Genomic DNA, 26,124 nt, shown 5'->3' with positions numbered 1-26,124 from the left:
GAATCACATCTTTTCCTGCACATGTCAGCAAGTGCACCGGAAATCCCGCTCATCAGTGACCCCGTCACATGATCGCAGGTTACCGATGGGTTGGCATGACAACCAGAGGTCTCCAGCAGAAGTCTATGGTTGTCACTGCTGGATTGCTATGAGCGCCGCCCGCTAGCAGAAAAGGCATGAACCCAGGGATCATATTGCCAAACTCCTGCTCTCCTTTAAGCATGGGCAAAATGCTACTCAGGCAACACAGGGTGGGAGTAAAACAGTGTGGCAATGCTTTATTGTACCACAAAATAGGCAGATAACACAGAACAGTCACAGCACAGTAGCCAAGATGTTGAACATTTCAAAGTCTCGCCCTTCCGCTGACTCACGGGAAAATAGCAGCTGTGACTACAGATCTTCCAGGGTCACTACCTCACCTGTGGTACGCACACAGAGAAGGTAACGACAAGCGTAGGAAGATGCCAGTCCATACAAGGCCAGTTGATGCGAGGATCACAACTTCGCTTCATATTCCAGGGTTGGTTATTCCACCTTTGGCACGCACACAGACAAGAGGTAACGACAAGCGTAGGAAGATGACGGTCCATTGAGTCCATACAAGGTACAAGGCCAGTTGATCTGAGGATCACAACCTGGCTTTTCCAAACATATCCATGGTTCAATGATGGTCAATGGAGCAGATCTGTATTCTTGCAACCGAGGCTGAAAACCCCTAGGTTGTTTTCCTATGGAATGATAGATCTGTGTCCCTCGTAGTGGAGCCATGATGTAAAATGGCTGCTGTCCTGTCCTTCTCATGTCTTATGATTGCACACATCCCTAGCCTTCATAACGACATTGCATTCCTTGACAGACCGCAGCATGGCCATTAGTTAGAAGCTGCTATTTATCTTTGGAGCAGGTACGTTTTCAATGAGTGGTACATATTGGGCCATCTGAAAGCGGAGTTTAGTCTAGGACAATTTGTCTGCACTACTAATTAACACCTGTAACAATACCAAACTAGGGCAGTCCCTATAGGAGAAAAAACACAAAAATTATACTGTACTGTATTTTCACATACTATCTATTCCGGCCCTGCAGTGGCTTATAAACTTACGAAGTATATAGCTTGAGGTCTGGGATCTGCCAATATGTGGCTAGTTTTCTGTTTTGGATAACATGATACATGACTAGTTTTTTTTCTTGTCTAGTCTCGCTTGAATATAGGTCAATATTAAATAGTCTCCTTTTGAGTCGCCTTTGGTGAGGATGAGGAAACACGTAGAAATTAGAGGCTTGGAGAGTGAGTGTGTATATGCCACCTCACCCTATATACTGAACTGTTAGGTTCATGTTTTTTCTATTAGTCACCTACTGACTAACCTTCAAGGGGTGAATTATCCGTATAGTTTTACATTTGGAATTAATAAAGTTTAGTTTTATCCTTTTGTCAGCAAACACGAGGAATGACAAGAGATAACCCATTTAAGAAGATTCAATTTTGGTTAAAACTATTCCAACATTATGAATATAAAAAAGGCTTCTCCCCTATGTGACGTCTCTGATGTTTATTAACAGTTGATTTTCAATTAAAATATTTCCCACATTAAGAAAATGAAAAAGGCTTCTCCTATGTGTGACTGCTCTGATGTCTAAGAAGAAGCACGTTCCATTTAAAACATTTCCTACAATCTGAACAGGAAAAAGGCTTCTCCCCTGTGTGAGTTCTATGGTGCATAACCAAATCTGCTCTCTGGGTAAAACATTTCCCACATTCTGAACAGGAAAAAGGCTTCTCCCCTGTGTGGGTTCTCTGGTGAATAACAAGATACCCTTTGTGGTTAAAACTTTTCCCACATTCTGAACATGAAAAAGGGTTCATCCCTGTGTGGGTTATCTGGTGAGTAACCAAATCTGCTTTCTGGGTAAAACATTTCCCACATTCTGAACAGGAAAAAGGATTCTCCCCTGTGTGGATTCTTTGGTGACTAACAAGATGACATTTATCGTTAAAACATTTCCCACATTCTGAACAAGAAAAAGGCTTCTCCCCCGTGTGGATTCTTTGGTGACTACCAAGATGCAATTTATGTGTAAAACATTTTCCACATTCTGAACAAGAAAAAAGGCTTCTATCCTGTGTGGGTTCTCTGGTGAATAACAAGATACCGTTTCTGGTTAAAACTTTTCCCACATTCTGAACAGGAAAAAGGCTTCTTCCCTGTGTGGGTTCTCTGGTGACTAACAAGATCCTTTTTCTGGTTAAAACATTTCCCACATTCTGAACAAGAAAAAGGCTTCTCCCCTGTGTGGGTTCTCTGGTGAATAACAAGATTCCTTTTCCGGTTAAAACATTTCCCACATTCTGAACATGAAAAAGGCTTCTTCCCTGTGTGAGTTCTCTGGTGACTAACAAGATTCCCTTTCTGGTTAAAACTTTTCCCACATTCTGAACAGGAAAAAGGCTTCTTCCCTGTGTGGGTTCTTTGGTGACTAACAAGATACCCTTTCTGGTTAAAACATTTCCCACATTCTGAACAGGAAAAAGGCTTCTCCCCCGTGTGGGTTCTCTGGTGACTAACAAGATACCCTTTCTGGTTAAAACTTTTCCCACATTCTGAACATGAAAAAGGCTTCTTCCCTGTGTGGGTTCTCTGGTGACTAACAAGATTCCCTTTCTGGTTAAAACTTTTCCCACATTCTGAACAGGAAAAAGGCTTCTCCCCCGTGTGGGTTCTCTGGTGACTAACAAGATACCCTTTCTGGTTAAAACTTTTCCCACATTCTGAACAGGAAAAAGGCTTCTCCCCTGTGTGGGTTCTCTGGTGACTAACAAGATTCCCTTCATGGTTAAAACGTTTCCCACATTCTGAACATGAAAAAGGCTTCTTCCCTGTGTGAGTTCTCTGGTGACTAACAAGATGCAATTTATGTGTAAAATATTTCCCACATTCTGAACAGGAAAAAGGCTTCTCTCCTGTGTGGGTTCTCTGGTGACTAACAAGATTCCCTTTCTGGTTAAAACTTTTCCCACATTCTGAACAGGAAAAAGGCTTCTCCCCCGTGTGGGTTCTCTGGTGACTAACAAGATACCCTTTCTGGTTAAAACTTTTCCCACATTCTGAACATGAAAATGACTTATTTGCTTTAGGAGCAGTTTGTTTTTTGTTGCTTCTTTTGTGACTTTGATTTTCCTTAGCAGTCAGTAATGAATCAGAAGATGGGACCTGTTTCATAGGATCAGATGATAGATCTTTGGTGTGAATTGATGATGATATATCTGGAGAAACAGCAATCACTTCAGTTGTATCTTGTAGGATCTCAAGATCATCACATTTAAACATTGAAGATGTCAACTGTCCCTCTGATCTCCTGGTACAGTCATCTGCTAAGATAAACATTTTTTTTTAACACAATATCCTTGAGTTTTATATTATTGAACATTTCTGCTTAAACTGTCCATACAAATGACAAGCTATGTACAACAACTTTATTTACTAAAACAATGACTGTTCACAGTCTAATAGAAAACCTTGTTGGATGAAACAGTAGTGTGTGGTGTTCAACTGTTTGGTTTCTTTTATGGAAGGCAGAATGAACAATCAATGTTATGTAGGCAAAAATAATACCAATTCTCATCTCACAAAAAACAAGTCCCCACTCAGATCCATCCACTGTTAATGGAAAAATAGAGGTTCCCACACTATTAGTGGCTCAAAGGCTATTGAAAAGCAAGAGTTTCTATAAATCAATCCAGCAAAATCCACTCTCACTTCTGAGTCTTGCAGTGTGCTCAAACAACATTTAGGATCCCTATATTTACCAATATTATAGTGAGAATAATCCACTTAATTTGCGGTGTGTGTCTCCTGGAGCACAATCTGTGCTGGGTAATAAAATGGCAAGTGTGTAATTTTCACTCTCCAACATCCACTGAGTCTTAATTTCTAGAAAATGGCTGTGTAGTCAAAATAGTCACTCTTCCTACACACTTGGTCAAAATTGTTGGTACTCCTCATGTAATGACTGAAAAACCCAAAATGGTCACAGAAATAACTTGAATCTGACAAAAGTAATAAATAAGAGATCTATGAAAATCAACAAATTAAAGTCAGAAATTGCTTTTCAACCAGGTTTCCACAGATTAAAAAAAAAAAAAAACTCATGAAATAGGCCTGGACAGAAATTATGGTACCCTTAACTGCTTTGTGACCACCAACCGTAGATAAATGGTGGCGCTGCACAAAGCCCTGCTAGCGCCGACGTTTAGCTACCGTTTGTCTACAGTCGGCAGTTTTGTGTTCATCAGGACCCCCACGTACCTTATAACAAGGGGATTCCGGCGCACAACAGTTCCTGTGACCCCCGACCTCATTGAGACCTGATTGGTTCAGGTCCTGATGACGTCAGCGTCACACCAGCCAATGAGACAAATCACTAGGAAAGTTTGTTGTAGCAACCAACTTTCCCGGGCGATCTGCCTGATAAAAACGCTGTTTCTCCTCAGATCTCCTGTCAGTGAGAGATTAGAGGAGAAACAGTGTTACAAGTGCTGCTGGCAACAGCTGTGTCAGTCAGCCATCTTGTTATAAAGTAAAAAAACAGATAAGCCAGGTTAGGGTTAGTGTTATAGTTAGGGTTACTGTTAGGTTAAAGTTAGGGTTCTTTCTAAAGTTAGGGTTAGGCTAAAGAAGTAGGCCTTTCTCAATTGTCTCCCCAATAACTTGGTCACTTCAGAGTTTTCTATTAGCTTGCTGGAGCATACTGTCCTACAAATAAATTTATATGCGTCCCAATTCATCAGCCAGAATCCATGATCCTATTACATTTTTAGGACTTACATTCGCTTATGGGGCTTGTTAAAAAAAAAAATGCGCATTCGGTCCTATTGGTCCAACTGCCCTGTTCAAGCCACCCCAATGTTTTCTGCCATTCTTCTTAGGATCCGTTATGAAATGCTCATTAGATTTTGGCATTTTAACGACGAGTCAATGCCTGCCCAGAAATGCTCCAGAACATGACAGACTATTGAAAATCAGACCCATCATTGAAGAATTGACAGAAAAATTCTTAAAGCTTTATACCCCAACAGAAAACATTTCCATTGATACGTCCCTTGTAAATTTCAAAGGAAGACTGCACCTCAAGCAATTTATTCCTTCTAAGAGGGCAAGGTTCAGAATAAAGCTCTATAATATGTGCGACAGTTCAACAGGAGACACATCAGCTTTTTGAATTTATGAAGGAAAGATAGCAATTGAACCCACCAGGATGCCCTACTTATCTGGGGACATCTGGAAAAACCGATAGGGAGCTGATAACTCCATTATTACAAAAAGGCTACAATCTGTATGTTGACAAGTACTACACCAGTGTACCCCTATTTAAAAGTCTGGTTGAACATAACATGGGAGCTTGTGGGATCATTCGCAAAAACTGTCAGGGGTTTCCACAATCATTGGTCAATGAAAAGTTCCGAAAGGAGCAGACAGGGGCTTTACACAATGGAGAGCTGCTTGCCCTTAAGTATAAGGATAAAAAAAGATATTTTTATCCTGAGCTCAATCGACACAGATGCCACAAGGGCCACTGCAGATCAACAGGGATCCACTACTCCAAAACCTGTGTCTGTCATTGACTACAACAAATATATGGGGGGTGTGGACCTTGCATATCACGTTCTACAGCCATACCGGGTATCAAAAAAATCATATACCTGGTATAAAAAGTCATTTATTTGTTTCAGGTGGCCTCATAGAATTCTTATGTGTTTTACAAAAAAGCCGGAAATGCAGATACTTTCCTTGATTATCAGGAAAAGGTAATTGAAATTCTTGTTTTTGAAAATGTCATCCCTGCCAATCCTTTAGAATCTGAAGATGTCAGAAGACTCACTGAGCGACATTTTATTGCACTCATTCCAGCAACTGAAACAAGAAAGAACCTCCAAAGAAGATGTTGTGTATGTTCCAAGAGAGGAATGAGGCATGATACCCGCTATTATTGCCCACAATGCCCATCATTGCCGGCCTTATGCCTCCATGACCGATTTATAATCTTCCACACAGAACCACGTTTTTAAACTGTTTTGACATTCAAGCATTTGGTTTATTTAGTGACAGACACATTTGAGTAGAGCTGACAACAATTTCCGGGGGTACGTGGGGGGATGTCTCCAGAGACACAAGCTGGGCACAATATATTGGGCACTACAATGACAATTTTTGCTCTAAAACTTCCACTACGTGTTTCTGGAAATCATCCATGTAGTGATAATGGTCACTATATCCACAGATGAATAACCAGAGGGGTGTAATTTCCAAAATGGGGTCACTTCAGGGGGGATTGTGTTGTTCTGGCACTTAGCGGCTATCCAAAGTGCCATAACAGCAGAATCCCCCCCCTGAAGTGACCCCATTTTGGAAATGGCACCCCTCTGTGAATTCATCTATTGGTGTAGTGACCATTTACCCATCTACCTATTTTCCAATGTCAATACCACCAAAAAGAAGAAAAAAGACTGACCAGAAAGTCCAAAGAATATATTTCAATATTGTTATCATATGATTTTATTGTTAAATAACAGGTTTAAAAACAATGAGATAAAAAAATATATCCATAATAAAGAATGATGGTACTTAAAAACAATTTTCTGTATGTTATTGCAGGAACGCTAAAGTCCAGTACTTATAAATAGATAGATAGAATACCCTCAAATTCAAAATTGTATGTGACTAGAGACTCAAACACACATACATGTGGTGCACAAACTACATACATGTGTTAAAAATGATATATACAATGCTCAAAATGCAAAAATCCAATTGAAAAAACAAAAATATATATATTGCATGTGCAAACATTGCATTAGTGAAAAAGAAAACCAAATGAGCAAAATAAAGTGCAAAAATAGTGCAAGAAAAACCCACCAGGGGTGAGTGTCCCCACATACTATATTGTGCGACCAGGATGACAACGTAGCTGTAAGATAAAGAACTCAGTATTTATCATCAGAATAAACAAAATAACATAAAACTTACAGAGTGATGTAATAAATGCCCGGTCTCCTAGACTGGCGCCCACACCCGATGCGTTATGGCACGCTGCCTTCCTCAGGGTCCCCTGACGTGTGTAGTTTGTGCACCACATGTATTAACGTGTGTTTATGAGTCTCTAGTCACACTGAGGGTATTCCACATACATATATACAGTATATACCAAATGGACTTTGGCATTCCTGCAATAACATACAGAAAGTTGTTTTTAAATACTATCATTCTTTATTATGGGTATATATTTTTTTATCTCATTGTTTAAACCTGTTAAAAACTAGATGGTGGCCAGATTCTAACGCATCGGGTATTCTAGAATATGCATGTCCACGTAGTATATTGCACAGCCCACGTAGTATATTGCCCAGTGACGTAGTATATTGCCCAGTCACGTAGTATATTGCCCAGGCATGTAGTATATAGCCCAGTCATGTACTATATTGCCCAGTCACGTACTATATTGCCCAGTCATGTACTATATTGCCCAGTCACGTAGTATATTGCCCAGTCACGTAGTATATTGCCCAGTCACGTAGTATATTGCCCAGTCACGTAGTATATTGCCCAGTCACGTACTATATTGCCCAGTCATGTACTATATTGCCCAGTCACGTAGTATATTGCCCAGTGACGTAGTATATTGCCCAGTCACGTAGTATATTGCCCAGGCACGTAGTATATAGCCCAGTCATGTACTATATTGCCCAGTCACGTACTATATTGCCCAGTCATGTACTATATTGCCCAGTCACGTAGTATATTGCCCAGTCACGTAGTATATTGCCCAGTCACGTAGTATATTGCCCAGTCACGTAGTATATTGCCCAGTCACGTAGTATATTGCCCAGTCACGTAGTATATTGCCCAGTCACGTAGTATATTGCCCAGTCACGTACTATATTGCCCAGTCACGTACTATATTGCCCAGTCATGTACTATATTGCCCAGTCACGTAGTATATTGCCCAGTCACGTAGTATATTGCCCAGGCATGTAGTATATAGCCCAGTCATGTACTATATTGCCCAGTCACTTAGTATATTGCCCAGTCATGTACTATATTGCCCAGTCACGTAGTATATTGCCCAGTCACGTAGTATATTGCCCAGCGACCTAGTACAGTTAGGGCCAGAAATATTTGGACAGTGACACAAGTTTTGTTATTTTAGCTGTTTACAAAAACATGTTCAGAAATACAATTATATATATAATATGGGCTGAAAGTGCACACTCCCAGCTGCAATATGATAGTTTCCACATCCAAATCGGAGAAAGGGTTTAGGAATCATAGCTCTGTAATGCATAGCGTCCTCTTTTTCAAGGGACCAAAAGTAATTGGACAATGGACTCTAAGGGCTGCAATCAACTCTGAAGGCGTCTCCCTCGTTAACCTGTAATCAATGAAGTAGTTAAAAGGTCAGGGGTGGATTCCAGGTGTGTGGTTTTGCATTTGGAAGCTGTTGCTGTGAGCAGACAACATGCGGTCAAAGGAACTCTCAATTGAGGTGAAGCAGAACATCCTGAGGCTGAAAAAAAAGAAAAAATCCATCAGAGAGATAGCAGACATGCTTGGAGTAGCAAAATCAACAGTTGGGTACATTCTGAGAAAAAAGGAATTGACTGGTGAGCTTGGGAACTCAAAAAGGCCTGGGCGTCCACGGATGACAACAGTGGTGGATGATCGCCGCATACTTAATTTTGTGAAGAAGAACCCGTTCACAACATCAACTGAAGTCCAGAACACTCTCAGTGAAGTAGGTGTATCTGTCTCTAAGTCAACAGTAAAGAGAAGACTCCATGACAGTAAATACAAAGGGTTCACATCTAGATGCAAACCATTCATCAATACCAAAAATAGACAGGCCAGAGTTAAATTTTCAGAAAAACACCTCAAGAAGCCAGCTCAGTTCTGGAAAAGTATTCTATGGACAGATGAGACAAAGATCAACCTGTACCAGAATGATGGGAAGAAAAAAGTTTGGAGAAGAAAGGGAACGGCACATGATCCAAGGCACACCACATCCTCTGTAAAACATGGTGGAGGCAACGTGATGGCATGGGCATGCATGGCTTTCAATGGCACTGGGTCACTTGTGTTTATTGATGACATAAGAGCAGACAAGAGTAGCCGGATGAATTCTGAAGTGTACCGGGATATACTTTCAGCCCAGATTCAGCCAAACAAAAAAAGACCAATTTGAAAGGTTTTTTAGGAATTACCTCTACCATGCTCACAACCCTAGTGGGAGAGCCTTCCAGGCAGAAGCGCACTTATAAGTCGGACACTCCAGCGAGCAGAAATAACAATGAAAATTTGGAGTTCATGTCCATAAATAATAGCAAAATTTTTTTATTAGTATCAAAAGTTACAACCAGAAACATAACGCTACAAACACATCATATTTAAGTAACATCAAACATAAACAAGACAGAGGGATGATGGTAGCAAAAAGATGGAAACAACACCACGAGGATGCACCTAATACCGAAAAATCCTTTTCCTAAAGTGCATAGTGCAATTTAATAGCTGGGCCTAGGACTGAAGCATTGTAATGCTTTCATAATGAATTATATCAATTACTGTACCAAGTGTGTCGAGCCCTGCGCAAAGGCTCCACAAACCGTCAATCAAGATACACTGTTACATAACCATACGTTTCTAATCCTTACCCAGACAGCGGTAAATAGGATGCTACACGCGGTGGCCCCAACGCGCGTTTCGCGTCAGCTTCGTCAGGGGGCGATGCTGCTACGTGTCCTAAGTGTGTTATTTAAAGGCTGCTCTGATTAGCACAATCTGAACCACATGATGCGGCGCATGTCGCCGCTCGTCCGGCCGGGAATTACATCCCGGACGGCCTCCAAAATGGCGCCGCGGTCAGTTCCGCCGGAAGCGGCGTCACTGAACCGCACACGTCATCACTCGGCGCCGCCCACAATGTCCCGCAATCCAGACGTCAGCAGACATGCGCACTATGGTGCGAGAGCGTCTGGACTACACATGATCTCACCAGGAAAAGAAATGGGCGGTATTACTCGGACTCTGAGTCGGACAATGACAGCTATTTCACTAATGGAAAGGAAGCTTAATCCACTGAATACGATCGCTTCCTATTTAGTGCCCAGTCTTAGTGTGTGTCAGCCATTGAAGATAATAATGGAAATGACTAAGTGTATTTGTGATCCCCTCATTATTGACTAATTCTCAGTAATTAAATACCAAATATATATATAAAAAGTATAAAAAAGGAAAAGAAAGTGGGAGGGGAAAGAACTACATATAGACATACTTCAACCCAGACTATATTAAGTAGCTATTATACACAGCTATTTAAACATAAAGTTCATACCGTGTTACAATAAAAACTCATTCAATTATTACGATATCTCAATAATATTACAATGTGTAAGAAGTGATCATACCCATAACTGAACATATACCATTACAGAATGTTAAGACATAATACGTATACAGAATTCAGGGATATATTTTCCTATTTCCATTTTCCATAGCTGTCACAGATTAAAGAGCATCATCCGAGAATGCTTCACACGGTCGAGGGCGTTGAGTCACAACGGACACACTTCACCGGAAACAATAAGATCTTGATTGAACAGAAGAACCGATTTCATGGTAAGTATAATCAGAGCACACCACTATAATAGATAAATGAAGATGAATATAAAAAATAAAAATTAAAAACATACACAAAACACAAAACAACACCAGACTATAAACAATTAAAACCGGAGACTCGTTCTACAAAAAGGAACTAAAACTCAATTGCTCATTGAGACCCGCTGGAGCCAGTGTATTTAGCACCGTGATCCAGCGACATTCTCTTTGAGCTAATTTCCGTTTGGCATCGCCACCTCTTATCCCCATATGAATTTTCTCGATTCCCCATATTTTAAGATCTTTGGGGTTACAGTCATGGCACTTCCGAAAATGTTTGGGGATAGGTTTTAGACTCTCCACCTCACTTGCTGCCTTAATATCTCGTACGTGTTCACGTACACGGACTCGCAGCTCCCTAGATGTTAAACCGATGTAAACGAGTTTACATGTGCACATGGCAAAATAGACCACATAAGTCGTGCTACATGTAATGTGGTCTCTTATCTTAAACTCACGCTTACCATCAGATGAGCTAAAGGTGGAGGATCTAACCATATTCCTGCAGGCTAGACAGTCACCACATGGAAAGAACCCATTTTTTGGTCTTCCAGCTTTAAATGGGTCATGTGTTCTTGCCACGTAGTGACTGTGTACCAATATATCTTTTATGTTGTTACTTCGGCGCGATGTCATTAAAGGACGTTGGGATAGGCAGTTCCTGAGCAGGGGGTCAGTTTTGAGTACAGACCAATGTTTATTCAAAATACATCTCATCTCATCCCACCTGTGGTTAAAGGTGGATATGAATCTGGGTTGGTTATCCCCAGTCCTGCGTTTAACCTTACTACTATCTCCCAAAAGATCATTTCTGCCTGTTCGTTTGGCTCTTACATAACCCCGCTTAATGGTCCGTCTACTGTATCCACGTTGACGAAATCGTTCCCCAAGGTCCACTGCCTGACTCTCAAACAAGGAGTCAGAGGCACAGATCCTTCGAGCCCGAAGGAACTGTCCTATAGGGATGGCTCTTATCGTGGAGGGTGGATGGGACGAGGAGGCATGAAGAAGCGCATTTACAGAGGTCTCTTTACGATACATATCAGTGTAAATTTCACCGCTTTCCTGGACTTTCAAAGTAATGTCTAAGAATGAAATTTCATTATGATGGTACGTATACGTGAGCTTGATGTTGGAGCCGTTATTGTTCAATCCTTCCATAAATTCCTGTAACTCCAGGGCAGGGCCCTGCCATATAAATAGGATGTCATCAATATATCTGTACCAACCAAGAATTTGGTGGACAGTGGGGGCGGGCTGTGAGCCGTCCTGAAAAACCTCCCGCTCCCAAAAACCTAAAAATAAATTTGCATAGGACGGCGCACAGGCCGCCCCCATGGCAGTGCCCTGCCGCTGGAGAAAAAACCGATCTTTAAAAATAAAAAAATTATGCGTAAGGATGAACTCCAACAACTCCAACACCAGCTCACGTAAATCAGGGTCCAGGTTACTCGCCTCCAAGAAAAATCTCGAAGCTCTCAACCCATCCACATGCCGGATACTCGTGTATAGTTGTTCGACATCTGCCGTAACCAATAGCATGTTTTCCTCCACGATAAGGCCATCTACACGCCGCAGGACGTCCGTAGTGTCCCTGACATAAGAGGGCAGCGTTTCCACTTGTGGTTTTAAGTAGTATTCAATAAATTTACATGTTGCATCGCATAGCCCTCCTATGCCAGAGGCAATCGGACGCCCTGGCAGAATCACAAAAGGAAGTATTGGGTTTGGGTTTGTCTTTTTCCCCATGCAATAATTTTGATTTTTTTGTAGCACTAAAAGACTTGCACCTTTTTGCCCGGAAGATCATCCTCAAAAGACTTCACTTACGTTCCTCAGGATATGCTGACATTAATGATCCCATTGAACTGGAGACCTTAAGGGATCTGGAAGAGCTGGAACGAGAGTCCCTTACTATGGGGGTAAGTGCCTCTCCACCTCACATTTCAGCCAGATGTACCACTTTTCCCCCCTTGTCTCTATGTCCACAGGTGGAAATTTTCACCAAATTGGTGGCGGAGGATCTCAATAAAATTAGTAATTATAAGAAGCGAGATAACCTCACACCTAAACAGAGGGAGGCATTACAAGAAATTAAATTGTGGGATGATGTGGTTGTGAAACCAGCAGACAAGGGGGGAAACGTGGTCATCTGGCCTGTGGAGAGGTACGAAAGGGAAGCGTTTAGGCAACTGAGGAACAGAGATACATATACCCCTCTGACACAAAACCCCTTGTCTACCTTTCAGAAACAACTTCAAACGATTCTAGAAATAGCCTTTGAAAGAGGTATCATCAGTAAAAAAATTCTGGGTGGGTTATTAACTCAATGTCCAGTGGTACCCACTTTTTATCTACTCCCCAAGGTCCACAAAGATCTCCTCGCTCCGCCAGGGCGTCCGATTGTCTCTGGCATAGGAGGGCTATGCGATGCAACATGTAAATTTATTGAATACTACTTAAAACCACAAGTGGAAACGCTGCCCTCTTATGTCAGGGACACTACGGACGTCCTGCGGCGTGTAGATGGCCTTATCGTGGAGGAAAACATGCTATTGGTTACGGCAGATGTCGAACAACTATACACGAGTATCCGGCATGTGGATGGGTTGAGAGCTTCGAGATTTTTCTTGGAGGCGAGTAACCTGGACCCTGATTTACGTGAGCTGGTGTTGGAGTTGTTGGAGTTCATCCTTACGCATAATTTTTTTATTTTTAAAGATCGGTTTTTTCTCCAGCGGCAGGGCACTGCCATGGGGGCGGCCTGTGCGCCGTCCTATGCAAATTTATTTTTAGGTTTTTGGGAGCGGGAGGTTTTTCAGGACGGCTCACAGCCCGCCCCCACTGTCCACCAAATTCTTGGTTGGTACAGATATATTGATGACATCCTATTTATATGGCAGGGCCCTGCCCTGGAGTTACAGGAATTTATGGAAGGATTGAACAATAACGACTCCAACATCAAGCTCACGTATACGTACCATCATAATGAAATTTCATTCTTAGACATTACTTTGAAAGTCCAGGAAAGCGGTGAAATTTACACTGATATGTATCGTAAAGAGACCTCTGTAAATGCGCTTCTTCATGCCTCCTCGTCCCATCCACCCTCCACGATAAGAGCCATCCCTATAGGACAGTTCCTTCGGGCTCGAAGGATCTGTGCCTCTGACTCCTTGTTTGAGAGTCAGGCAGTGGACCTTGGGGAACGATTTCGTCAACGTGGATACAGTAGACGGACCATTAAGAGGGGTTATGTAAGAGCCAAACGAACAGGCAGAAATGATCTTTTGGGAGATAATAGTAAGGTTAAACGCAGGACTGGGGATAACCAACCCAGATTCATATCCACCTTTAACCACAGGTGGGATGAGATGAGATGTATTTTGAATAAACATTGGTCTGTACTCAAAACTGACCCCCTGCTCAGGAACTGCCTATCCCAACGTCCTTTAATGACATCGCGCCGAAGTAACAACATAAAAGATATATTGGTACACAGTCACTACGTGGCAAGAACACATGACCCATTTAAAGCTGGAAGACCAAAAAATGGGTTCTTTCCATGTGGTGACTGTCTAGCCTGCAGGAATATGGTTAGATCCTCCACCTTTAGCTCATCTGATGGTAAGCGTGAGTTTAAGATAAGAGACCACATTACATGTAGCACGACTTATGTGGTCTATTTTGCCATGTGCACATGTAAACTCGTTTACATCGGTTTAACATCTAGGGAGCTGCGAGTCCGTGTACGTGAACACGTACGAGATATTAAGGCAGCAAGTGAGGTGGAAGAGGTGGAGAGTCTAAAACCTATCCCCAAACATTTTCGGAAGTGCCATGACTGTAACCCCAAAGATCTTAAAATATGGGGAATCGAGAAAATTCATATGGGGATAAGAGGTGGCGATGCCAAACGGAAATTAGCTCAAAGAGAATGTCGCTGGATCACGGTGCTAAATACACTGGCTCCAGCGGGTCTCAATGAGCAATTGAGTTTTAGTTCCTTTTTGTAGAACGAGTCTCCGGTTTTAATTGTTTATAGTCTGGTGTTGTTTTGTGTATGTTTTTAATTTTTATTTTTTATATTCATCTTCATTTATCTATTATAGTGGTGTGCTCTGATTATACTTACCATGAAATCGGTTCTTCTGTTCAATCAAGATCTTATTGTTTCCGGTGAAGTGTGTCCGTTGTGACTCAACGCCCTCGACCGTGTGAAGCATTCTCGGATGATGCTCTTTAATCTGTGACAGCTATGGAAAATGGAAATAGGAAAATATATCCCTGAATTCTGTATACGTATTATGTCTTAACATTCTGTAATGGTATATGTTCAGTTATGGGTATGATCACTTCTTACACATTGTAATATTATTGAGATATTGTAATAATTGAATGAGTTTTTATTGTAACACGGTATGAACTTTATGTTTAAATAGCTGTGTATAATAGCTACTTAATATAGTCTGGGTTGAAGTATGTCTATATGTAGTTCTTTCCCCTCCCACTTTCTTTTCCTTTTTTATACTTTTTATATATATATTTGGTATTTAATTACTGAGAATTAGTCAATAATGAGGGGATCACAAATACACTTAGTCATTTCCATTATTATCTTCAATGGCTGACACACACTAAGACTGGGCACTAAATAGGAAGCGATTGTATTCAGTGGATTAAGCTTCCTTTCCATTAGTGAAATAGCTGTCATTGTCCGACTCAGAGTCCGAGTAATACCGCCCATTTCTTTTCCTGGTGAGATCATGTGTAGTCCAGACGCTCTCGCACCATAGTGCGCATGTCTGCTGACGTCTGGATTACGGGACATTGTGGGCGGCGCCGAGTGATGACGTGTGCGGTTCAGTGACGCCGCTTCCGGCGGAACTGACCGCGGCGCCATTTTGGAGGCCGTCCGGGATGTAATTCCCGGCCGGACGAGCGGCGACATGCGCCGCATCATGTGGTTCAGATTGTGCTAATCAGAGCAGCCTTTAAATAACACACTTAGGACACGTAGCAGCATCGCCCCCTGACGAAGCTGACGCAAAACGCGCGTTGGGGCCACCGCGTGTAGCATCCTATTTACCGCTGTCTGGGTAAGGATTAGAAACGTATGGTTATGTAACAGTGTATCTTGATTGACGGTTTGTGGAGCCTTTGCGCAGGGCTCGACACACTTGGTACAGTAATTGATATAATTCATTATGAAAGCATTACAATGCTTCAGTCCTAGGCCCAGCTATTAAATTGCACTATGCACTTTAGGAAAAGGATTTTTCGGTATTAGGTGCATCCTCGTGGTGTTGTTTCCATCTTTTTGCTACCATCATCCCTCTGTCTTGTTTATGTTTGATGTTACTTAAATATGATGTGTTTGTAGCGTTATGTTTCTGGTTGTAACTTTTGATACTAATAAAAAAATTTTGCTATTATTTATGGACATGAACTCCAAATTTTCATTGTTATTTCAGATTCAGCCAAATGCTGCAAAGTTGATTGGACGGCGCTTCATAGTACAGATGGACAATGACCCCAAGCATACAGCCAAAGCTACCCAGGAGTTCATGAGTGCTAAAAAGTGGAACATTCTGCAATGGCCAAGTCAATCTCCAGATCTAAACCCAATTGAGCATGCATTTCACTTGCTCAAATCCAGACTTAAGACGGAAAGGCCCACAAACAAGCAAGACCTGAAGGCTGCGGCTGTAAAGGCCTGGCAAAGCATTAAGAAGGAGGAAACCCAGCGTTTGGTGATGTCCATGGGTTCCAGACTTAGGGCAGTGATTGCCTCCAAAGGATTTGCAACAAAATATTGAAAATAAAAATATTTTGTTTGGGTTATGTTTATTTGTCCAATTACTTTTGACCTCCTAAAATGTGGAGTGTTTATAAAGAAATGTGTACAATTCCTACATTTTCTATCAGATATTTTTGTTCAACCCTTCAAATTAAACGTTACAATCTGCACTTGAATTCTGTTGTAGAGGTTTCATTTCAAATCCAATGTGGTGGCATGCAGAGCCCAACTCGCGAAAATTGTGTCACTGTCCAAATATTTCTGGCCCTAACTGTATATTGCCCAGGCATGTAGTATATAGCCCAATCATGTACTATATTGCCCAGTCACGTAGTATATTGCCTAGTCACGTAGTATATAGCCCAGTCATGTACTATATTGCCCATTCACGTAGTTTATTGCCCAGCGACGTAGTATATTGCCCAGCCGCGTAGTATATTGCCCATGCACGTAACGTAGTATATTGCCCATGCACGTAGTATATTGCCCAGCCACGTAGTATATTGCACAGCCACGTAGTATATTGCACAGCCACGTAGTATATTGCACAGCGACTTAGTATACAGCACAGAGCCACGTAGTATATAGCACAGACACGTAGTATACTTCCCAGTCACGTAGTATATTGGCCAGTCACGTAATATATTGCCCAGCCACGTATGTAACAGGTTAAAAAAGACTTAAAATAAAAAATAAACATACTCACCTTCTGAAGGGCTTTTGTAGTCCTGGCGCCTGTGTGCAGTGCACGTGGCAGCTTCCAGTCCCAGGGTTGGTATGAGTGAAGGCCCTGTGATGACGTCGCGGTCACATGACCGTGATGTCATGGCAGGTCCTTCTCGCATAGCATCCTTAGCACCGGAACCTGCCGCTTACACTGCCGAGGACAGCGCCACGTCGGAGGGTGAGAATAACGTTTTTTTTGTGTAACATTAGATCTTTTTACTATTGATGCTGCATACCTAGCATCAATAGTAAATACTTGGTCACACAGGGTTAATAGCAGCGGTTACGGAGTGCGGTACCCGCGGCCCGTTACTGCTGGCATTAACCCTGTGTTAGCGGTGAGTGGAGGGGAGTATGCGGGCGTCGGGCACTGACTGCAGCGGAGTAGGGAGGGACTAATCGGACTGTGACCGTCGCTGATTGGTCGCGGCAGCCATGACAGGCAGCTGGCGAGACCAATCAGCGACGCGGGATTTCCGTTACGGAAGTTGCAGACAGAAAGACAGACAGACGGAAGTACCCCTTAGACAATTACATATATAGATAACATCATATGATAACAATATTGAAATATATTCTTTGGACTTTCCGGTCGGTCTTTTTCTTCTTCTTGGTGGTATTAATATGGTATTTCCGACTGTCCTTCCATTTTGCTAGATCCACTTCCCAGGAATTCATATGGTTCACAATAGTTGACACAATGTGTGTTTGACTTGTGTTAGATATATTTTTTTATAGTATTCTTTGGGTAGTGTCCCTGATTTCTGCTAATTGTTACTATTTTCCAATGTAAATTCTGTGGTTAAAACAACATTTTAATGGTAAAAATGTAATTAATTTTTCTTCACTGCCCAATGGTATAATTTTCTATGGAACAGCTGTGGTGTCAGTATGCTCACTGCACCACTGGAAGAATTCATTCAGGGAAGTATTGTGGAAAATGCAGTCACTTTTGGGGACATATGCTGTTCTGGCACCTCGGGGGCTCTGACAATGTGACATGTCACTCAAACAATTCCAGAAAAATCTGCTCTCCAATATGGCGTGTTGTGAATTGTGCTTTTGCGCTCCCTCCGGTGGTTGTAGGTGGTAATGCAGTTGTCCCTGGGCTGCAGTCCTGGTCAGGTGTATCTGATGATTGCAATTCTGACTGGGGTATTTAGGTTTGCAGGATTCATTAGTCCTTGCCAGTTGTCAATGGTTTTTGGGAGGTGTAGTAACCACTGATAGACCAAACCGCTGCACGACCAGTTCTACCATTGCATACTGTATTCTCACCCATCCTTTGAAGATTGTGAGCCCTCGTGGGCAGGATCCTCTCTCCTACTGTACCAGTTGTGGCTTGTATTGTTTAAGATTATTGTACTTGTTTTTATTATGTACTAGATGGTGGCCCGATTCTAACACATCGGGTATTCTAGAATATGCATGTCCACGTAGTATATTGGCCAGCCACGTAGTATATTGGCCAGCCACGTAGTATATTGCACAGCCCGCGTAGTATATTGCACAGCCCGCGCAGTATATTGCACAGCCACGTAGTATATTGCCCAGTCACGTAGTATATGTCATGTCGGACGCTATTAACACTAGGGCGTCCGACAGACAGCGGTAATTCTGCATTCGTCCACTGTGCGCTCAGTGGCGCCGGCTAAATTTTATCTAGGTTGTTCCGGGGTTAATCTAGATGGTACTCGGATTGGAGACTGGGTCACGCCCACAGCCTTTAAATAGTTCTTCTGAACTTTGGGCGTCGCCGATTATAGCTTGTGTCTTGTACCTGGTGATCTCGGTTCGGAGTGATGGTCTTGGAGTGGAAATATCATATCTGGTGGTGTATGATCCTTTGTCATATTTCTACTTCCTATTTGTGTTTTGTTTTGCCCTGTGCACATTATAGTGTTTTCCTGGGTGTGTTTGCGGCGTGGTGTGTTTTTGGTTTTCCCTGTTTGTCTGTCTGGTGGTCAGACTTCATGGGGTCCGGTCTGACATCGTGTCTGATCGGGGTTCTCAGTTTGTGGCAAAATTTTGGAAAGCATTTTGCTCACGGCTGGGGATCAAGTTGTCACATTCTTCGGTGTTTCATTCTCAGTCAAATGGTCAGACCGAGCGGATGAACCAAAATTTGGAGCAGTACTTACGCTGCTTTGTTTCTGACAGCCAGGAGGAGTGGTCGACGTTCCTTCCTTTGGCTGAGTTTGCCATAAATAATCACCGCCAGGAATCTTCTGGGGAGTCTCCGTGTTTTTGTGTTTACGGGCACCATCCTCAATTTTGTACTTTGAGTCAGGGGGGCTCTTCCGGCGTCCCGGAGGAGGACCAGCTAGGAGCACAACTGTCATCTGTTTGGAGGAGAGTGAAACAGCGACTGTTGAGCGAGGGGGCAAGGTACAAACATGTGGCTGACAGTAGACGTGTGCCAGGTCCGGACCTGAGTATGGGTGACTGGGTGTGGTTGTCCACAAAATACATACGACTCAAAATACCATCCCTTAAATTGGGTCCAAGGTTTATTGGTCCGTTTAGGGTCACTGCCATCATTAACCCGGTAGCCTACCGTTTGGAGCTCCCTACGGTATATAAGATTCACAATGTGTTCTACAGGTCTTTATTAAAAAAGGTGGTGGGTTCCGTGGACGCGGTGCCGATGCCAACTCCAGTTTTGGTGGATAGCAATTTAGAGATTGAAGTTTCCAAGGTGGTTGACTCTCGAGTAGTGCGCCGCACTTTACAATACCTTATACACTGGCGTGGTTATGGGCCTGAGGAGAGGTCTTGGGTACCAGCCTCGGACATTCATGCGGACCGGCTGGTCACTATGTTTCACCGCCGCCATCCGGACAAGCCGGATCCTATAAGTCGTGAGGGCCCTGGGGTCCCTCGTAGAAGGCGGGGTAGTCATGTCGGACGCTATTCACACTAGGGCGTCCGACAGACAGCGGTAATTCTGCATTCGTCCACTGTGCGCTCAGTGGCGCCGGCTAAATTTTATCTAGGTTGTTCCGGGGTTAATCTAGATGGTACTCGGATTGGAGACTAGGTCACGCCCTCGGCCTTTAAATAGTTCTTCTGAACTTTGGGCGTCGCCGATTATAGCTTGTGTCTTGTACCTGGTGATCTCGGTTTGGAGTGGTGGTCTTGGAGTGAAAATATCATATCTGGTGGTGTATGATCCTTTGTCATATTTCTCTTTCCTATTTGTGTTTTGTTTTGCCTTGTGCACATTATAGTGTTTTCCTGAGTGTGTTTGCGGCGTGGTGTGTTTTTGGTTTTCCCTGTCTGTGCTTTCTGTAGGGGTTGGTGTGAGGAATTATCACTGGGTGGTGGGTGGAGGTTTCAGATTAGTACTGAAACAGTAGTCAGGGGCAGGCCTGGCGGCCCAGACAAGCACACCATCAGTGTAATCTCTGGGAGAGGGACAGACAGGGTTTCCCTAGCCTGAGGGATATCGCAGGGGCCCGGGGTATTAGCTTTAGCCTACCTAGGCTCCCCGTGACAGTATATTGCACAGCACGCGTAGTATATTGCACAGCCCACATAGTATATTGCCCAGCGCGCGTAGTATATTGTCCAGCCCGCGTACTATATTGCCCAGCCCGCGTACTATATTGCCCAGCCCGCGTACTATATTGCACAGCCCGCGTACTATATTGCCCAGCCCGCGTACTATATTGCACAGCCCGCGTACTATATTGCACAGCCCGCGTACTATATTGCACAGCCCGCGTACTATATTGCACAGCCCGCGTAGTATATTGCACAGCCCGCGTAGTATATTGCACAGCCCACGTAGTATATTGCACAGCCCGCGTAGTATATTGCACAGCCCGCGTAGTACATTGCACAGCCCACCTAGTATATAGCAATGTGGGCATCATATCGCTGCCATTAACCCTGTGTGAGCGCTGACTGGAGGGGAGTACGGAGCGGGCACTGACTGCGGGGAGTAAGGAGTGCCCATGTTGCCGCTGGACTGTGCCCATGTTGCCGCTGGACTGTGCCCGTTGCTGTTTGGTCGTGGCAATGGTCGTGGGCGTTTTGCCACGACCAATCAGCGACTTGGATTCCATGACAGACGGAGGCTGCGACCAATGAATATCCATGATAGAAGGACAGACAGAAGGACAGACAGAAAGATGGAAGTGACCCTTAGACAATTATATAGTAGATAACCCTCCTCACATGTAAAGTGCCATATAAATAAATGGCGCTATAATAATAAATAATAGCAATAATAATATTACACATTTAAAGAGAACTGTGTATAATAGTGCAGAGCGGAGATGTCTTAAAGGGAACCTGTCAGCAGGATTGTGCTCAGTGACTACAGACACTGTCAGGTCGGTGCCGTTATACTGATTACACCGATAACTGGTGATGAAATCCGTCTTGTGGTTGTTATTTAACCCCTTAACGACCGCCGATACGCCTTTTAACGGCGGCCGCTAAGGGTACTTAAACCACAGCGCCGTTAATTAACGGCACTGTAGAAAAAGTAAATAGCGCCCCCCAGAGTCGGATTTTCTCCGGGGTCTCGGCTGCCGGGGGTAGCTGAGACCCCAGACAACATGATTCGGGGGCTTTTTTACCGACCCCGCATTTGCGATCGCTGGTAATTAACAGTTTACCGGCGATCGCAAAAAAACAAACAAACCGCAATTTCTTTTTAATTTCTCTGTCCTCCGATGTGATCGCACATCAGAGGACAGAGAAATGGGGTCCCAGGTAGCCCCCCAATACTTACCTGTCTCCCCCGGTGCTCCTTGTGGCTCCCGGTGGGCGCCGCCACCGGGAGAATCTTTTGGGGTCTCGGCTGCCGGGGGTAGCCGAGACCCCAAAGAACATGATCGGGGTCGGTTTTACCGACCCCTGTTTTGCGATCGCCGGTAATTAACTGTATACCGGCGACCGAAAAAAAAAAAAAAAAAAAAAAGCAAAGTGTAATTCTCTGTCCTCTGATGTCATCGCACATCAGAGGACAGAGAAATAGGGGGATTCGGGGACCCTATTATACTTACCGGTATCCCTGGGTCCTCCTGCTGCTCCTCTGGTCTTCTTGGCAAAAGAAAATGTCGGGCGCATGCGCAGTGCGCCCGCCATTTGTCACCATCTGCTGGCCGGCAGGAGAAGAGCAGTTGGGGCTAAAATTAGGGTTAGGGCTAGGGTTACGGCTAGGGTTAGGGTTGGGGCTAAATTCAGGGTTGGGGTTGGGGCTAAATTTAGGGTTAGGGTTCTTTCACACTTACGTCGGTACGCGGCCATTGCAATGCGTCGGCCCGACATACCGACGCACGTTGTGAAAATTGTGCACAACGTGGGCAGCGGATGTAGTTTTTCAACGTATCCGCTGCCCAATCTATGTCCTAGGAAGGAGGGGGCGGAGTTACGGCCACGCATGTGCAATCAGAAATGGCGGACGCGACATAAAAAAAAGGTTACATTGAACGTTTTTTGTGCCGACGGTCCGCCAAAACACAACTGATCCAGTGCAAGATGGACGCGACGTGTGGCCATCCGTCACGATCCGTCGGCAATACAAGTCTATGGGCAAAAAACGCATCCTGAGGGCACATTTGCAGGATCCGTTTTTTGTCCAAAACGACGGATTGTGACGGATGCCAAACGACGCAAGTGTGAAAGTAGCCTTAGGGCTAGGGTTAGGGTTGAGGCTAAAGTTAGGGCTAGGGTTGGTATTAGGGTTAGGGTTGGCATTAGGGTTACACTTGGGATTAGGGTTAGGTTTGGGATTAGGGTTAAGGTTAGGGTTGTGATTAGGGTTAGGGTTTGGATTAGGGTTGGTATTAGGGTTAGGGTTGGCATTAGGGTTACGCTTGGGATTAGTGTTGTGATTAGGGGTGTATTGGGATTAGGGTTAGGTTTGAGGTTAGGGTTGAGATTAGGATTAGGGGTGTGTTGGATTTAGGGTTTTGATTAGGGTTATGGTTAGGGTTGACATTAGGGTTGTTTTGGGGTAAAGGTTGTGATTATCGTTAGGGTTAGTGATTAGGATTATGGATCGGGTTGGGATTAGGGTTAGGGGTGTGTTGGGGTTAGGGTTGGAGCTAGAATTGGGGGGTTTCCACTGTTTAGTTACATCAGGGGGTCTCCAAACACGACAGCCAATTTTGCGCTCAAAAAGTCAAATAGTGCTCCCTCCCTTCTGAGCTCTGCCGTGCGCCCAAACAGTGGGTTACCCCCACATATGGGGCATCAGCGTACTCGGGATAAATTGGACAACAACTTTAGTGGTCCAATTTCTCCTGTTACCCTTGTGAAAATAAAAACTTGGGGGCTACAAAATCTTTTTTGTGGAAAAAAATATATTTTTTTATTTTCACGACTCTGCATTCTAAACTTCTGTGAAGCACTTGGGCATTCAAAGTTCTCACCACACATCTAGATAAGTTCCTTGGGGGGATCTAGTTTCCAAAATGGGGTCACTTGTCGGGGGTTTCTACTGTTTAGGCACATCAGGGGCTCTCCAAACGCGACATGGCGTCCAATCTCAATTCCTGCCAATTCTACATTGAAAAAGTAAAACGGCGCTCCTTCACTTCCAAGCTCTGCGGTGCACCCAAACAGTGGTTTACGCCCACATATGGGGTATTGGCGTATTCAGGAGAAATTGCATGACAAAATTTATGGTTACATTTCTGTTTTTACACTTGCGAAAATAAAAAAAATGGTTCTGAATTAAAATGTTTGCAAAAAAAAGTTAAATGTTCATTTTTTCCTTCCACATTGTTTCAGTTCCTGTGAAGCACGTAAAGGGTTAATAAACTTCTTGAATGTGGTTTTGAGAACCTTGATGGGTGCAGTTTTTAGAATGGTGTCACACTTGGGTATTTTCTATCATATAGACCCCTCAAAATGACTTCAAATGTGATGTGGGTCCTAAAAAAAAAATGGTGTTGTAAAAATGAGAAATTGCTGGTCAACTTTTAACCCTTATAACTCCCTAACAAAAAAAAATTTTGTTTCCAAAATTGTGCTGATGTAAAGTAGACATGTGGGAAATGTTATTTATTAACTATTTTTCGTGGCATATCTCTCTGATTTAAGGGCATAAAAATACAAAGTTTGAAAATTGCAAAATTTAAAAATTTTTCGCCATATTTCCGTTTTTTTCATAAATGATCGCAAGTAATATCGAAGAAATGTTACCACTAACATGAAGTACAATATGTCACGAAAACACAATCTCAGAATCAGCAGGATCCGTTGAAGCATTCCAGAGTTATAACCTCAAAGTGACAGTGGTCAGAATTGCAAAAATTGGCTCGGTCAATAAGTACCAAATTGGCTCTGTCACTAAGGGGTTAATCTGTATTTAGTTTTCAGTTAATGAGATTCTCGTGCTCTGGGGCGGGGCTGTGGGCGGGGCTTTGTGGTGCTCTGATTACATATTCATCTGTATTGGCTTATGACAAGTCATACGGTTTATGGCGGCGCCTGCGCAGTAGAATCTATAAGTAAGAGATGCTATTGGACAGGCGCCGCTGGTGTCATTTTGCTGGATGTAACAATTTTTTTAAAAGCCTCACAATAGCCACAATATAATAGGTTTTATCAACAATAATATCAACACTATTATATGCATTATGTAAAAATGGGGGCAGGTCAGTGAGGCATCAGCGACTTGTAAGCCAATATAGGTGCATATGTAATCAGAGCACCGCATAAAGCCACGCCCACAGCCCGCCCCAGAGCACCACATGAAGCCCCACCCACATCTCACACAGCCCCACCCCAGAGCACCACATAAAGCCCCGCCCACAGCACGAGAATCTCATTAACTGAAAACTACAAATACAGATTACACAACAGTAAACCAGAGTTGCACTCATTTATGGTGGACCATCGGAGCTACTATGAATCCTGACCAGAAGATTAGAGGAAATAATATCGCTCCCCATTTCAGGAGAGATTGTGCCGTAATCTGAATTTCTTAGGATCAGAAACAATGTAATTTATGAGGTGGAGTGAATCCATGAAACCAGGGCTGGAGCCAACACATCTCCTGCAGGGGGAATAAATGTATATTACAGCCATCAGCCACGCACAGCTCAGAGATATATCATGGCACCGGTGTGATGGGTTTATGTAGATTATCACAATCCTCCTGGAAGTTAGTCGGTTTTAATACAAATTGAAAAGTCAGGATAAAGGGAAACTCTGTTATTGTCCAGAAATTCACACTTGGCCTCACTGCACATTTAATGTTGTCGCTCATAAAAGTGAAGTTTAGCCAGAAAGACTGGACCTGGTCTTGTAGGGACCATATGATCACATTCAGCAGCACAGAAGGGAGAGAAGGGAGATTCCTCCGATAAGATCTCAGGGTTCTAGGAAGCCAACAGCATCATTACCCTCCGCTTTCTCTTACAGGCCCATCAGAATATTTTTCTTCTAGTGATTTTCTATCTTGTCAGCACATTCTACGTACGCTGTCATTTGGCTTTATAGTTTACAGATCTGGGCAGGTAACATCATCTCCTAAACCCAGGGGGTAGGTGGATCTACCAGGTTGTAAGTTCTATAGAAAAGGGCTTTCAATGGCCAAAGTCATTAGAACAGTTTTGGGTGGAGGAGAATGTTGTGGTCTAGAGGCAAAATGGTGATCATGGTAATACGGCCGGACTACACCACCGATAAAGCAGCCACAGCCGGTGACTGAGAAGAATCTGTGACCTCTCTGCATTTAGTGGTCACTACTCACCTGGGTAGCCATATGTGGGAATCTCCTCTTTACACCGCTCATCCCCCCTCACATATGTCTCTGTAGTATTAATATGGGTCAGATCTTCACCCTGAAACAAATATTGTAAAAGTCACCAACAGATGGAGAAGTCCCATCTATGAACAGCTCTAATCCTGCCATCT

General features: G+C 43.3%; 2 protein-coding genes across 2 annotated transcripts in view; both read right to left on the bottom strand.

Moving 5' to 3' along the window:
- Positions 1–252: 252 nt before the first annotated feature.
- The window catches only part of LOC138662954 (gastrula zinc finger protein XlCGF57.1-like), a 47,244-nt gene continuing 21,372 nt past the window's right edge, over positions 253–26,124 (bottom strand). Inside the window, exons 6-7 of the mRNA XM_069748966.1 lie at positions 25,961–26,051; positions 253–3,376 (exon numbers count right to left, since the gene is read on the bottom strand). Coding sequence (XP_069605067.1) covers positions 2,121–3,376; positions 25,961–26,051 — 1,347 coding nt within the window. The 3' untranslated portion in view covers positions 253–2,120. The remainder of the gene's footprint in view (positions 3,377–25,960; positions 26,052–26,124) is intronic.
- On the bottom strand, positions 1,619–2,099 carry LOC138666362 (gastrula zinc finger protein XlCGF71.1-like). Its single transcript, XM_069754590.1, has 2 exons — positions 2,089–2,099; positions 1,619–2,051 (listed from the first exon to the last, which is right to left on the bottom strand). Exons 1-2 carry the CDS (start codon positions 2,097–2,099, stop codon positions 1,619–1,621), a joined length of 444 nt encoding a protein of 147 aa, XP_069610691.1.

This window comes from Ranitomeya imitator, chromosome 2 (assembly GCF_032444005.1).
Source record: "Ranitomeya imitator isolate aRanImi1 chromosome 2, aRanImi1.pri, whole genome shotgun sequence".
In the NCBI taxonomy this organism is placed as follows: domain Eukaryota; kingdom Metazoa; phylum Chordata; class Amphibia; order Anura; family Dendrobatidae; genus Ranitomeya; species Ranitomeya imitator.
The sequence above is the reverse complement of the archived record's forward strand: the minus strand, read 5'-3'. Positions and strand labels throughout refer to the sequence as shown.